At 37.6% G+C, this 15,886-nt stretch overlaps 1 protein-coding gene across 3 annotated transcripts in view; it reads left to right on the forward strand.

Annotated features, from left to right (window-relative positions):
- Positions 1 to 15,886, forward strand: part of CTNND2 (catenin delta 2) — a 943,962-nt gene that overhangs the window by 451,701 nt on the left and 476,375 nt on the right. For all 3 annotated transcript variants that reach the window (XM_053592980.1, XM_053592979.1, XM_053592981.1), the window contains 2 exons: positions 12,415 to 12,449; positions 12,827 to 12,943. In XM_053592980.1, the coding sequence (XP_053448955.1) occupies positions 12,415 to 12,449; positions 12,827 to 12,943 (152 nt within the window). The remainder of the gene's footprint in view (positions 1 to 12,414; positions 12,450 to 12,826; positions 12,944 to 15,886) is intronic.

The raw sequence follows: 15,886 nt of genomic DNA on the forward strand, positions 1-15,886 counted from the left end.
ACCCCCCAATGAATCCCCAACAATAAAAATGTAAAAAAATAAAAATAAAAAACAGAACATTAGCAGATATTTCAATTCATGGCTTTTAAAATGATTTTACACATTTCATGACAGTACAGGTGTTGAGGGAAACCTCACAACCAATTCTCATTCTTCCTTGAAAGGAAGACTTCAGGACACTTACAGCTGCTGTGTTCCTGGAGAAGGTAGGGAGGTGATTCGTCTTTTCAGTGTCAAATGTCAGATGATAAATGTTCAAAAGAAAGTAATTTTTCTTAATATGTGTGTGTGTGTTTACCACAATAAGTATGGAAGGGTACCGGTCTGTGGCCTGTTAGGAAGAGGCTATACAGCAGGTGCGTGGCAGGTGAGTGAGTGAAGCTTCCTCTGTGGTTACAGCTGCTCCCCATCACACATCCCCACCTGAGCTCCGCCTCCTGTCCCCTCAGTGGCAGCTTTGGATTCTCGTAGGAGCGCAGACCCTACAGTGAACTGCGTATGTGAGGATCTAGGTCGCATGCTCCTTAAGAGACTCTAAACTGCCACATCCCCCCACACACACCATCTGCGGAAAAATCCTCTTCCATGAAAACGGTCTATGGTAACAAAAAGGTTGGAGATTGCTATGGAAAGTGACAGATACATGTCCTTACTCACAGACACCAGTTTCCCGGAGTCAGAATAGTGGGGTGGAAGAAGATTGGCACCACAGTAGCTACCCTGCGGATTCCTGCCAGGCAACAGCCTGCCTTTAATGAACATGGTTTTAGAGAGCCAGTGAAATACAACGTGTGAGGCCTCCTGAAGCCACAGAGCATGCATGAAAAACTTGCGCTGTGCTCCAGTACCAGAGCCAAAATGTTTTTAATTTTCCCTGGGAACATATGGCAATGGAAGCAAATACAAGACCTCGATGAGCAGAGAAGCTGAGATTCAACGGACTAGTTCTCCTCCCACTGCAGCATGGTTCCTCGCCGCTGATGGCCATGGGGAGTATGAGTGGTGTATTATGCTCGGGGTTCACGCCTTCGTTCACAGAACAAAGCAGACATGAGCCAGGTCCAGGTCACCCGACCTCTGGCTGAATGAATGAAGAACAAAAGGATAATCAGAAGTGAGAGATGGTTTCATCTTTTTTCTTTTTCTTCCTTCCTTCTTTTTTTTCTCTTTACCCCACTGTTGGCAATGTGCTCTTAATTCTAGTTTAATTATTATGTGAAATAATTGTGTAACAAATTGCATATTAAAAAAAAAAAGTTCAGGGAAAAGGAAATAACGTGGTATCAAACCACACTCTACTAACTTCTTTTTTGTGCTTTTTATTTTGAATATAATACAGGATGTCCATAAAGTTCATGTGCAGTTTTAAGTTGCACACTATTTTAAATTGCACATGATCTTTATGGCGACACTGCTCGTATAACAGATTCATATGAAGATGCAAATGTTAGAGACATACATGGGGTGGTCGCAGCCTATGACCACCAGGAAAGTGACGTTGGCATAATCCACAGATTTTTCCAGTTTTACATGCACTTGTGTGCGTGTACATGTGTGTTTAGTTCCTTACAATTTTATCACATAAGTAGTTTTGTGTAACCACCACTGAAGTATGTAGGACTTTCTCATCACTGCAGGCCTTCCCTCTGCTGCCTCTAGGTAGCTGCGTTTCTCTTTCCCAGCCCTAAGCCCTGGAAACCCCTTATTTGTTCTCCGGTTTTGTGATTTTGTATTTTAAGAATGTTGTTTTTCTTTTTCATGAAGCATAATTCCCTTGAGAGTCGTTACTTTTTGCATAGATATTGTCTTACTACGGATGCATTACTTTGTTTAAGCATTCACTTGTTGGAGGGCATTTTGTGGTTTCTAGTTTTAGGCAATTATGAAATAGACCTACGATAAACATTTGTGTACCTGTTAAACATTTAAATCATACCTTCCGATGGTTTCACATGGCTCAGGTGGTCAAAAGGCCTCCATTAATCTTGAGGAAGTAAAGATTCATAATATATGATTATTCCATGGTTTCTACTTTGTAAAGGCATAAAAAATTGAAATTTATTTTTACAAATCATGTGTTGGTACTCATGAAAAAAAACCCCAAAACATGCTCGGCACCTGTGGCTCAAGCGGCTAAGGCACCACCCACATACACCTGGAGCTGGCGGGTTCAAATCCAGCCTGGGCCCCCCAAACAACAATGGTGGCTGCAACCAAAAAATAACCGGGCGTTGTGGCGGGCACCTGTAGTCCCAGGTACTTGGGAGGCGGAGGCAAGAGAATCACTTGAGCCCAGGAGTTAGAGGTTGCTGTGAGCTGTGATGCCACAGCACTCTACCCAAGATGACAGCTTGAGGCTCTTTCTCAAAAAAAAACAAAAACACCAAACTCTTTTTTTTTTTTGCAGTTTCTGGCCGGGGCTGGGTTTGAACCCACCAACTCTGGCATATGGGGCCAGCGCCCTACTACTTTGAGCCACAGGCGCTGCCCCAAAACTAATTTTTTATCTTTCCTGTGAAGAAGGCAGTGGTTATTTGCATTTGTTTTTATTAAATATCTAACAGGTGTTAGCTTTACTTATGTGAATAAAACCATATCAATTGCAGTCAAATCCTATATTCCAGGTTTAATGGTATGTCTGTAACAGGTGACATATTAGGAAGCAAATGAAGAGAAAAGGAAAAATGGGAGCAAATCAGTGGGTTTTAGAGGAACAGAGAGTGAGGCATGTGTACACACCTACATACCTTCACACACACACACACACACATCACCACACTCACACACTCATGCACACAATCTCACTCATGCATAACAACCACATGAGCTTTCACCCTCTTTTCACCCAGAGATTTCCCCAAAGTTAGGGAACTATTTTGACTGAGATGACCTAACAAAAGAATAATTCTGTGAACAAAAAGATAATGAATGCAAAAGACTGAAATTTGGAATGTCCAAGAACCTTGACACAGGTGCTGCCTCCATGGGCAAAGGCTGATATATCATAGTACTCTGAATACACTAAGAATTCTTCTCCTGCAGACAAATCAGCTGTGAATGATCCAACTGCAAAATATACTGAGCTTTCTGTTTACCCCTGGGATCAGGGAATGTTCAAGTTAATCGACTTCTAACTATGAATTATAAGAATCACCAAAAGAGAATTATCAGCTACAATGTATAAACACCCACACTTCCATATGAAAGCTATAACCCAACTACAACCCAAGATGAAGGGGAAAGAGGAAGAGGAGGAGAGAGGATGGGGGAGAATGGGTGGAGGGAGAGTAATTGGTTGGACCACACCTATGGTGCATTTTACAAGAGTACATGTCAAATCTACTAAGCGTAGATATAAATGTCTTAACACAATAATTAAGAAAGTGCAGTGAAGGCAATGTTAACCAGTTTGTTGTAAGTATTTCAAAATTTATATGAAACCAGCACATTGTACCCCATAAATGCATTATTGTACATATCTATGATTTAATAAAAAAAAATCTACAAAAAAAAAAATAAAAACAATGTATAAGGTCACGGCATGTATTGAGCATGTGAACTACAGTTTGGCACTGGAGAACACTGCATTGTCAGGTACACCAGTAAATTGATGAACAGGATCCCTGGTCATCTGGAATCACAACTTACTGCATTCTAATTGACGAAATGCCAATAGCAAAGATATTATGATACATTAATTTCTGACATAGATTGTATTTGGAAATGTTAGTTCAACTACTAAAAATTTCCTGTGTGCTAATATAAACATTTAAAAAGTAGCACCTGGGCCATGCATGAGAAGTTTTCCATAATACTATGGATAGAAGGACAGAGAGAGAACTGGAATTCTTGACTTTATGATGCCGTTTATAATACTGTTTCTGATGTGGCATTTTATACATAATGTGTCTCTTGTAATATAACTACAATCAGCTCCAAAACCATAAAAGAATGTGAAGACTAGAAATGGGACTGCTTTTCTTTCCCATGGTAGGAGCGTGGCTTTTGTGTAGATACCACATTTAGGATAGTTGAGCCTCTGGCTAGTTCTTTGTGGTTGTTAGAAAGTAGAGTATTTATTTCAAAGAAATTAAAACAGAATTCATGTTAATTCCCCCTTGTTTAGCAGTAGCTGGCTAGCTCCCAGACATGATGGTGCCGTGGAACGCTGTGATCAGCATAGGAGCCTGGTATACAAGCGGCAACGTGGAGGCAGCTACTACTCTGCTCTGTCAATTGCTTAGATAATTTGTCACTCACCACTGCCAGCGAAATTAGCTTAGGAATATGAATTTCCACTGTCTCAAACTAAAAAAGAAATTAATAAAAGTGATTTGGTTCTGATGATTTCTCCCACAGTCTTGAAAATAGCACATGGTCTTTAGAGTTTTTATATGGTGAGATGGGGGCTACTGCCAGGGGAGGCTCCCTATGTGAAACTGGTCCAAAAACAAAGGATTTAAAAGCAAATCATCTCTCTTTATAAAATCAAAGACTGCCTTTCTTCTTCCCATTTTAGTGGTGGGGGAAAAGGATAGACGCTATATATTCTGCAGAACCAGTAGCTTGCTTGTGTGATAATACTCTTTGGTCCCTAAGCAGAGACAAATTGAATTAACTCCGTATCACTGGCCCCCCTGAACTTCCTTTGGTTCTGTGAATTAGCTGTCCTCTCTCGGGTGTTTGTGTTTCTGCATGTGATAACCGTGGCTGGGCTGGCGTGTTGGTTTTTGTGATACCTCCTTTGTTCCTGGCACCGCCCTATGGGTTTTACATACTCTGCACACTTAACTTTCCTAAGATCCATATGGAGAAAATTCTAATAATATCCTCGTTTTACAAATGAGGAAATGGAGGCTTAGAGTCGGTGACTTGCTGATGCTTCCAGGACCTGCAGAAGTGTCTCAGTCAAATCTTTATGCAGGGACCCCTGGGTTCTGTGTGAGTTCCCAGACTTGCAAAGTGGGTCCCTGCCGACTGCAAAGTCACAGAGAGTGGGACAGTGTCCTCTGCATCCCCAGAGCCATACTGCGCACTCGCCATGTTTGTGATGATTGTGTTCTACCGTGTTCTCCGGACACGTGACTGACAGCTTCGGTGCAGGTGCTGCCGTGCAGGGGTAAGTTCCCAGTGCCCATTATTTCCACTTCCCACGTCTGCCCTGACAGTGATTCTGCCACCATGGACCAGAGGGCACCCCAGGGAAAGAAATAGATTAGAGCAGGCAATGATCAATAAGCCATATACGTAGGTGAACAATTACAGCACATACATGGAAGCAGCTCCATACTTCCTCAGGAAGGACCACATCCCTGATCATCTGATCTAATTAGTTTGTTTACTCCCCACAGTGCCTCCATTAGAGATTATGTCATTTGCCCAAAGTTTTCTAGGTTGAAAGCGTCCAAGCTGGACTCCAGGCCCAGAGAGTCTGGTTTCAGAGTCTGCACAATTGACCTCTACACACACGTGGCCTGCTAGCTTGGGAGCTGCTAGCTTTGCAACCCCATGAAAACACTTAGAATAGCTGCCAAATTACATTAGATGGAAAGAGTTAAAGCAAAAAGATGTGTGATCTAAGAAGGAAGCAGACATTCTAATTGTGTGCCAGAGATCTCGTGATATTCACTTGGAAATACATCACGCATGGGTCCAGAGACTCCAGGGTCGCAACCTGAAGGGAAATCATCTCCACGAGAAGATCTGGGGAGGTGGGTTATTCACCAGCCCTCCCTAGTAAGTGCTGATACCCTGTTCTGCTGGGAGACAGCAACAGCAACCCAAAGCAAAGCTGCCTCGGGGCCCCTTCTCACCAGTTCACTAAATACGTTACCTTTCCACAGTATTTGAGACTTTTGACTGGGGCCATTTTATTTGGCAACTAATGCCTATTTTTTGAGCTGCCGTATGCAAAACTATATACTAAGAATTATTTTCTGCCAGAATATGAGGTCCAGTCACACAGACATCATCAATATAGAGACTCCTGTTCCTGTAGGCTAGAGTCAAAGATCAGGTTTGAAGCTATTGCACAGCAGTTTTTCTGGCTTATGTTTTATATACATTGCTTAACTCAAAAGCAAACTAACAAAAACTCATGCTTTCTGTATCCTCATTTCATTCTGAAAGATGCTGTGAGCAATTATATGCCCCACGACACGGTGCAGAGACTGGTGCTTTGGGCATCAGAAAGTTGAAAAAGACAATGAGAGAGTGTATTTGAACAGATTCATAACACAAGAGTTTCTTTAGTAATAGTTTGCTTGCTGTCTCTTCCTGATGTTAGGAAAGCTCTCTGAACTTTCAATATACATTTTTTATTAGCAATGCCCTGCAGGTGGGTAAGGAGCCTGTCATGTTGGAAATGAGGGGAGAAATCACTTCTCAAGGAACTCAGATTATCTCTTGGTTTAAACTGGTTTTTCCCCTTCCTCGTGACCTGCAAACTTGAAAGTTACTGCTTGTTTACTTGAAATGTTCTAACTATATCAAACTTGAAAAGTGATGCTGACATTTTTCTCACATGTGAAGTGAGAAAAAAAAGTTAATAGATCTCTAAAAACTATTTTCCTCTATTATTTGTACTTGTGTATTTCAGTTCTGTGTCATCATTTGAGTTTCAACTGTGAGTGATTCTAACAAGAAGAACATTCAATAGAATAAAATCACAGGCGTTTGCTAAGCATTTAATTTAGCACGTTTCTACATGCAAGAATCATTTTTTTCCTATTCAAAACATGAAAGGCATTTTTAAATTAATGTTAATGTGTCGTGATAATAACATCACATCATTTGTTTCATAAAACGAAACATTCAAGATAAATAAAAGACATTAGCCCTCCTCAGACTTCTGTCCACACGCCACAACCATCATAAATTTGGTAATTGTTTACTTCATACATTTATATTCTCTCTCTAAACACACACACTACAGTATTTATAAATAATAATTCACAAAATTCACAAAATCAGGGTCCTGCAATGTGTGTCTGTAAGTTGCGTTTTTTTACCCTATATTTTATTTTTAAGAACCACATATGTATCTGGTTAACTTAACTGTTGAGTAGTGTTTATACCATATGTCTTTCATATAGGGTATGTAATTGTATTATTGTATTTGTTCCCTTCCCTGCACTAGTCGCTCAGGATATTTCCATCGTTTTTGCTACAACAATGTAGACATGAACAGTCTTGTACAAGTCTCCGGGGCGGCCATGCAAGGGTTTTCCTGGAGTCTGTCCTTAGAAGCAGCATTGCTGTATGATTAAGTATTAACAAGTACAACATTATTAGATTTTGCACCTAATAGGTTTTGCCCACCAGTTACACAAATTTACTCTCATACCTATAAAATAAGAGACTTTTTCCCCTGTCCCTTCTCAACACTTTGTATTCCCAGGTTTTCAAACTGTGTGACGTCTATGGGGTATAAAGAGATATTTTGTAAGCCAGAAGCCATGACACATACTGTAATCGCAGCTACTCAGGAGGCTGGGGCAGGAGGATCACCTGAGTCTAGCCTGGGTAGTGTAGTGAGACCCTGTCTCTTACATAGATAGATACATAGATAGATAGGGAGATAAGACAGATAGATACCCAGTGTTCAGTTTTCATTTCTATAATGCTCTTAATGTGCTCAGTGGCCATACATTCTGGACTTTTCTATCATGTGTTAGCTTTGCAAGTGTGTTAACCTCTCTTCTATTGGAGTTTCTAATCTCTCACATATCAATTTATTGGGGTTATTCATGTTCTGAAAAGTTAACCCTTCGTAAGTGATATGTATTGCTAATATCTCAGGATGTAGCTTGTTTTTCAACTTGGTTTATATTGTTTTTTGGTTTACTTTTGTTTGTTTTTGCCACACTGGAGTTTAATTTTGTTGCAGCCAAATGTGTGACAAGGGCAGTGGTTAGAATGTGGACTTGGGAATGAGATATCCAAGGTTGTAATTCTGACTGCACTACTTGCTAGCTATGGGACCCCCAGAAACTTTCCCAGCATCTTTGTTCCTTGTTTTATTATCTGTAAAATGGAAAAATATTACTCCTCTCAGAAGTTTTACCATGAAGAATAATTGTAAGTCCCTTAGAATATTGTCAGGTACAAAGTGAGAATAATGTAATGATTAGATATTAAAATTTGTGCTTTTAATATAATGTTTTCAAAGTCCTTTCCTAGCATCACAGATGTCTGTATATGTTTAAAGTTTTAATGCCTTTTTTATGGTTGTTGTAAGTATATTTTCCTCACTGGGCTCTGAAACATAACATATCTGAATATTTATGGACTGAATTACATCTATATTTTTCTTAAATTTAGTTCTTTAGGGGTGATTTCTATTTCAAGTAATAACATTTCAGCAGTGAAAGCAAACCTTATTTCCTGAAATTGTACATGCATTTAAGTTACAACAGCTTCAAAAAGTGACTTTTCTATCATATTACATTGAATTAGGTAATTGAGAGAAAGTTCACCACAGGTGATTCCTAGATGCCTGATATGAGATTGTCTGAGACACAGGCATAATCCATGTTTATTGAATAAATAAATTGTTTGCTTTTTAAAAAGTGTCTACCTTACAGCAATCTTTAAGAGAAGGAATCAAATACATAAAATATGCAATTGCGTGGAATCCAGAGATGTTAAAGTGGGCACTTAAGGGAAATAAGATCCAAACCATCTGTCTCCTGAGACTTCTGTTCTCTGTCAACAGTTATAACTTCGATGCATTTTATCCATACTATAGGAATCAGGGAAGCTTCTGAAGTGATTAATGCTTTTTGTCTGCCTAAGAGGAAAGTGTTTCTGCTTGATGTTCACGGCCAATGGTACATTTTTCAATTATAATTAAAAAAAAAATTATTAATTTTTTTGTTGAAACACTTTTGAAAGAGATGAACAGAAAAGTAAATATTATGTAATAGTATGAAGTGTAGTCCTGCACATAAAATCACCCATTGTTGTAGACAGACAGAGCCTAAAGGATGAATAAAATCTAGGGCACCACATTATCTGTACTAAGGTTAACCTGGAACATTTTCTTCTAACCCCTCACTACTGTGGAAATGGAAGATCCGGAGGTAAGAATGCCTTCTTAACTCGCATTTCCATAGTGGTCATTGTGGCATTTATTCTGCAGAATCAAACAACCCTCCAACTTCAGAGTTTAGTTCTCACTGGTTTCTTCAGGCTGAGAGAAATCGCTCTTCCACATTAGTTACTCAGGGACCCATCTCAATGGTACGAGAACCTCACGTCTGCCCTTCCAGGCTTGGGCAGAAAAGGGCATATGTCACTTCCACCCACTGGTTTTGCATGGCCTCATCTGTCTGCAGGGGGCTGTGGGTTTTGTGTGGCTGGACTTTACTAAGCCAGTGGCTTCCATTGGCCCCCTCACTCATACTGCTTTGTGGTCAGTAACTTAAATAAGTTTCCCTGCACATTTGGTTGTGAATCAGGAGTGTGTGTCTGGGAGTTGGATAGATTAAGTTTAAATCCCTGCTGAGCTCCTTATGAGCTGTGTGGTCATGTTCTTCAACATTATTAAACCTGTTCCTGTAAAACTTTTCGACTTGAAAATCAGATTTGTGATTGTTGCGAATTAGTAGGGCCTTGGTACACAGTTACTTAAGAAATGGATATAGTGGTAAAGGAATGTCCTAGTAGAGAGAGAGTAGCAAATTTTGGAGGTTGTAACATCAGAACTTTTTTACTGTATCCATTCCCTATAACTGCCATAACAAATTACCACAGTCATTTCAAATTACCATAGAAATATTGTGGCTCACACCTGCACTCTGGGAAGCCCAGGCCATTGAATTGTCTGAGCTCAGGAGTTCAAGACCAGCCTGAGCAAGAGCCAGACCCCATCTCTACTAAAAATAGAAAAAGTAGCTGGGCATAGTGGCAGATGCCTATAGTCCAAGCTACTCAGAAGACTGAGGCAAGAGGATATCTCAAGCCCCAGTGTTTGAAGTTGCTGTGAGCTATGATGCCAAAACACTCTAGCCAGTTTTGGAAGCCCCAAGAGCAAGATCAAGGTGTCGGGAAGTCTTTGTTTTCCACACCTGCTAGGGGAAGGTTTCTTCCCCGTCTCTTCTGGGTTCTGATCGCTTGAGGCATCCTGGGCTTGTGCCTGAGTAACTGCAGTCTCTGCCTCCCCCTTCAACTGGGCTTCTCCTCTGTGTCTTTATCTTCCCTTTTCTGTCTTATAAGGACAATCATCAGTGAATTTAGGCCTCATAGATAATCCAGGATGATCTCATTGGAAGATCACTAAAATTAACTACGTCTACAAAAATCCTTTTTCCAAATAAGTTACCCTTCCAGGTAAGTTACGCATGAACAAATCTTTTGAGGGAGGGTACCTCCATTTAGTCCACTACTGGTATGAAAATATTTTCTACCTCTGTATAAATCCATGACATACAAACACAGAATATTTTACCACCTCGAGAGTGTGTCTAGTCTTAAAATATAGAAGAATATAGTTGTGGAGCACCTCTAAATTCATTGTGGCTTATTAATGAAAATACCGTCTAGTGGTTTTCATCAGTTACCGGCCTATGAGGATCATCATAACACACATTCCTCCCTTGACCCCTAGACTTCCTGATTCTGCAAGTGTGTAGCGGGTTCTAAAATGCATATATTGAAAAAGGTTACAGATGTTTCTGACACAAGTAAGGATTTGGAAATACTCAGATGTACTTGGGTTCTAGTTCAGTTTCTTCAAATGAACAATAAGACTGATCTTTAAACATTAGTATTTATCTCCTTGAAAAATAATAACTAGTAGGCTTCTTAGAGAGTTAAAATAGCCAGCATCACCATTACCATAGAACCATCTTAAATTCTAAGATGGGACTGCCTTATATTAAATGCCCCTTATTAAGTTAACCTGTCTTGCAGTTTTTACAATATGCATTTTAGAGTTACATTTCTATTTTAAGGGTTAAACTTTATAGTTTGACTTTACAATATACTGTATATAATGTCACTTTTTTTTTTTTTTTTTGTAGAGACAGAGTCTCACTTTATGGCCCTCGGTAGAGTGCCGTGGCCTCACACAGCTCACAGCAACCTCCAACTCCTGGGCTTAAGCTATTCTCTTGCCTCAGCGTCCAGAGTAGCTGGGACTACAGGTGCCCGCCACAATGCCCAGCTATTTTTTTTTTTGGTTGCAGTTCATCCGGGGCCAGGTTTGAACCCGCCACCCTTGGTATATGGGGCCGGCGCCCTACTGACTGAGCCACAGGCTCACATTTTTGATGCAAGAAAGAGTTGCGTTGGACTGAACTTGTAATGTTATTTCATGTATCTAATCTGTCTTATAGCTTTTATCATTGTAAAACTGCTTTCCAGTTTGCTAATATGGATTGGCTGAAGAGCAAGACTTTTATAAAGTCACCTGTCTCTTAAGGGACTACTCTCGTGTTCATTTACATCAATCACAGCTTTTCTGAACATTGATTTACAACGGAATTCCCTTTTCCCTGTAAATGTATTCAGAAGCCACCTCTAAGATACAGATTAAAGGTCTAAAATCCACTTGCTGTTGTGAAACTGATGAGCTATTCATAGAAACAGCTTGATCAGAGTATAAGGTCTAGTGAATTACATACAGAAAATCATTCTCAAAATCATATCTGTCAGTAATTGGCATCTAGATTTCTCACCAATTATTGCTATATAAAAAGAAAGCATGTAGCAACTGTTTGCATAAAACAATGAAAGAGTTCATCATATGTAGAAACTTCAAAATTATATATTTTGAATTTAATAAATCATTCAAAAATCCATGTTGTATGCATACAGTCACACTATACAATGTCTTTGGCATATGTGTATGAACAACTCTTTCTATCTGGATCATTTTATAAGATGTATTGTGGAGTGACACTTTGGGAAATGCATATTCAGTTGGTGGGAAAATGTTACCATTTTTAAATTACCTAATTTAAAGTATAATAATTAATTGAAAGGAAATATTTATAGGATATGCTTAAACAAAGTCAGATTTATTGTATCTTCTTCGTAATAAAAAGGAAATAGTTACAAAGTCTACATGACACATTCTAACTTGTATTTTAAAATAACTAAAATTGGATAAAACTGACATGGAGAAGTCATGAGTGTAATACGTTGGGCTTTGTTAAAACATGAGCTGTTCTGAAAATTGCTGAACGGTGTCCATTTATGAAATGCTCATAACACGTGGCTCAAAAGGGATATTCAGTATATGGATTAAAAGTAAGGGTATATCAAAACAGGATACCTTTTCTCAGTAAGAAATTAAAGGAAACACCATGGAACCACCATAACTACCATAATATATCTTTGTGACTGGTAGGGTAGAGCCCTTTCTTTTCTAATCAATGAGTTATATCTATGTGTTTTCCTTTTTTACAGTTCAGCAGAAGAGCAGTTTCACTGGCAGTCGCAAGGTAATTTATATCTTCTAGATGAACACTTACCCTTAATTCTGTGTATCTCCAGTAATTTTCTTAGGAACTTTAGATTGAGATTTATTAAAGTGAATAGGAAAACATCATGATAGTAAAAACTAAATAACCTTGTTATGGCAACTTACCATTACTGGGAGTTAAGTTCTCTTCATTCTCTAGTAACTTTTATGTTCTTCAAAGATAAATGGGATTGGCTGACTGTTGCCTTAATGCTGGGTGACAGTGGATTACCAGGTGATAGCTAAGGAGAACTTCATAGAGAATATATTTGGCTATGATATTTTTAATTATTAAATGATAATTTAAAGTTTTGATATATCATGTTTGTTCATCATTTTAAATTATTTTCATTTCAGATGGTCAAAAAGATATCGAAGATGAACTTACAACAGGTCTTGAGCTGGTGGACTCGTGTATTAGATCACTGCAGGAGTCAGGAATACTTGACCCCCAGGATTATTCCACAGGTGAAAGTAAGTCATGTGGCAGTTATGCTTGACAGCAGGTAAAATATAGGAGTATCATGCTGTTACTTTTTCTAATACAATTAGTATCCTGAGTCCTATCTAATTAGGACTTCAAGACACTTTTATACTTGTTTTATCCATTTCCCTCCACTCCCATCCCACATTACATCCTCAACTCACATTAGATTATAAACTCTGATAAGTCAATAATTGGCATCTTGCTTTCTCATTAATTACTGACATGCTGGTGATTTTGACCAGTTCTCTAATAATCTCTTCAGCATCTAAACTAGTACATTTTATGAACTCATCTATTTTTAATCGACATAGTATTTGCCTTAAAATTAAGTATTGATACTTTACTCATACACATAATTTATGGTTAGAGATCTTCAAAAGCAGCAACCATATCACAAAATAGAAGAAGAAAGTTGATGAATGAGGCATTGTGTTAACTGTTTAGTACTATGCTAGCGGACTACGCAGTAACTCCTTATGTTTCTATGCATAACCATCTTGCATAGCTTTGCTAAATATTAATTCCAATAGAATATTTAAAGATTACGTTATCTTCATTTAATTATACATTTTTCTACCAGAGTGGTTGAGGCTTAGAAATAAAAAGTTCTGGGAGTTAAAATGAGCCTCTTTTTAATAAATCATAAAATTCTCTTAGCTTATTTTAATAAAATACCACAAAAGGCTAAAAATTAAGTCATTAAAATAGGCATTACCCTAGTTATTTCTACATCAAAAATCAGTGAACCATTTTATTCCTTAATTAAAAAAAATAAAATTTCCTCCAGTGCCCATCAAGGTTTGCCATGTAAAAGGAAGACAGAAGAATAAAATAGCACACTTATCTTGGAAACTATTTAATTTATGTATTTGCTCATTCTCTCTGTCTTTATAATACCATTTCTTTTAAGATAACATCATTATGAATATCTAGATTTATTTAAACCCATATAAACATCTAGAGTAAAAAGTATGGTTACTATTAGCCTTGTTCTCTGTATTTTATGTTTTAAAAATACATAAGTGTTACCTCTTCTCCCTCAGAGTTAACTAAATTTGTTTCTCTTGTAGTTGTAGTTAGAATGCATTTAATTAGTATTTGAGGCACATCTACTCATCTTAGTAGAGAAGAAGAAAAACGGGCAGGACAGTGTGTCTTTCAGAGAGTGGGGAAATGATACTGGCTATCTTACATTTTTATAGAATGATAAAGTAATGTACTTGATTATAAGTTTAAGAGAAAGGCTAGCATTAATAAATGGAAAATATAGGAAAAAAGGAATAGAATATAGCAGATAAGCAAATTAAAATAAAATAGATTAGTATATAAATCAAAGTTTACATGTAAGCGCACTGAATTCTCCTCTAAATAGTATAAAAATCGAAATTTGTAGTAAACAAAGATAAATTAGTTATATGATATTTGTACAATACACACATATTAACAAAATAAACATTAAAATTAAAGGACAAGTTAAACTCATGCCAGCAAATACAATAAATGGTAATAATGGAATTGGAAGACTAATTTAAGATGAAGTAGAATTTAATAAGCAGTTTCAAAGAAGGCTGTTATGCAATGAAACTCATAGGAAAATGTAATGACCATCTATGCACCAAATAACATGGCATCTGGATATTAAAACAAAAATTATTAAGAATGCAAGAAGGTGATGAAAAATATTTTTGTGAACATTTCAAAGCACATTTGTCAGAATCAGATAGAATTCAGAAGAAAAAGCCACAAAATGTTGGAATAAAATTAAAAAATCAATATGAATTTTGCAAAATTTTATATGTCTAATAATAATAACAATATGCATTGGTTATATATGTTCAAAGAAAATTTACCAAAATTGACCATGTACTGGAAGATAAAGAGAATCAAAAAATTAAAAAGTAGAGGTCATATTCTTTAATAACAAACACCAAAATTAAAAGTAAATAGTAAAATAATAAGCAAAAATATAATAATATATGTTCAAAAATTACCTAGAAATGGTATATTTTTATTAAAGGAAAGTTAACACATAGGATTTTTTCAAATATATTTGGTAATTGACAAATGTTTACTTTTCAGAAAGATTATATTGTGTTATTACATACTAAATTATCTTATTGAAGACTCCTGTGATATTAGTTGATTATTCTTTTTGAAAGCCCCTGCATCCTGCTTTGAAGACAGGCAAAGAATCTAAAAAAAATAAACAAAAATAAATAGGTGATTAAATCATGACTCAAAGTTTTATGCCAGAAAGATTCTGAACCACAGTGAAAAGAGACTATCATGATCCTTCTGAGATGTTTGCTTTTAACATTTTTCAGAGCCACTCTGAAACGGAAGTAACTGAGTCAAATTTAGAAACAGACTTTTAACATATTAGCTAGAAAATTACCATTGGGGGTTTAATATTATAATTTTAAGTTTTCAAAGGGTCATAAAAACTAAAATCTCCATTGCTAAATGTGTTTATACTAATTAGATTCCAGATGGGATATTGATCAGACTCAAGAGTTTCACTGAACAGAATTTAATTAATGGAGTATTTCCAAAAGGGTGGACGAGATTAAGGAACAGGATATAATGAGGTACTCAGGGAGTTGGAACAGACAGAAAGCAGCCCTTACCACGTTTATATCTGAAGAAAAATCAAGGAGCAAGGACCAGGCGGGTCAGACAGCATAGAGGGAAGAAATACCCTCCTCCTGGGCCCCTTCCTCTGCCTCCCATGGGCCAAACCCAACCAGAAGCCAAAGGGCAAGGCACCCTTGTCTGTGTGGAGGATGGGTAGAGAATAAACATGAGCAACAGAAAGAACAACCAGCTGACGTTCTACCAGATAGCAGAGCAACGCACCATGTTTATCTGTCCTCAACACAAAAAGTCAGCAAGTAGATACACGGTGGCTTTTTGACACATTTCATCCAATT

This window comes from Nycticebus coucang, chromosome 1 (assembly GCF_027406575.1).
Source record: "Nycticebus coucang isolate mNycCou1 chromosome 1, mNycCou1.pri, whole genome shotgun sequence".
Lineage (NCBI taxonomy): Eukaryota > Metazoa > Chordata > Mammalia > Primates > Lorisidae > Nycticebus > Nycticebus coucang.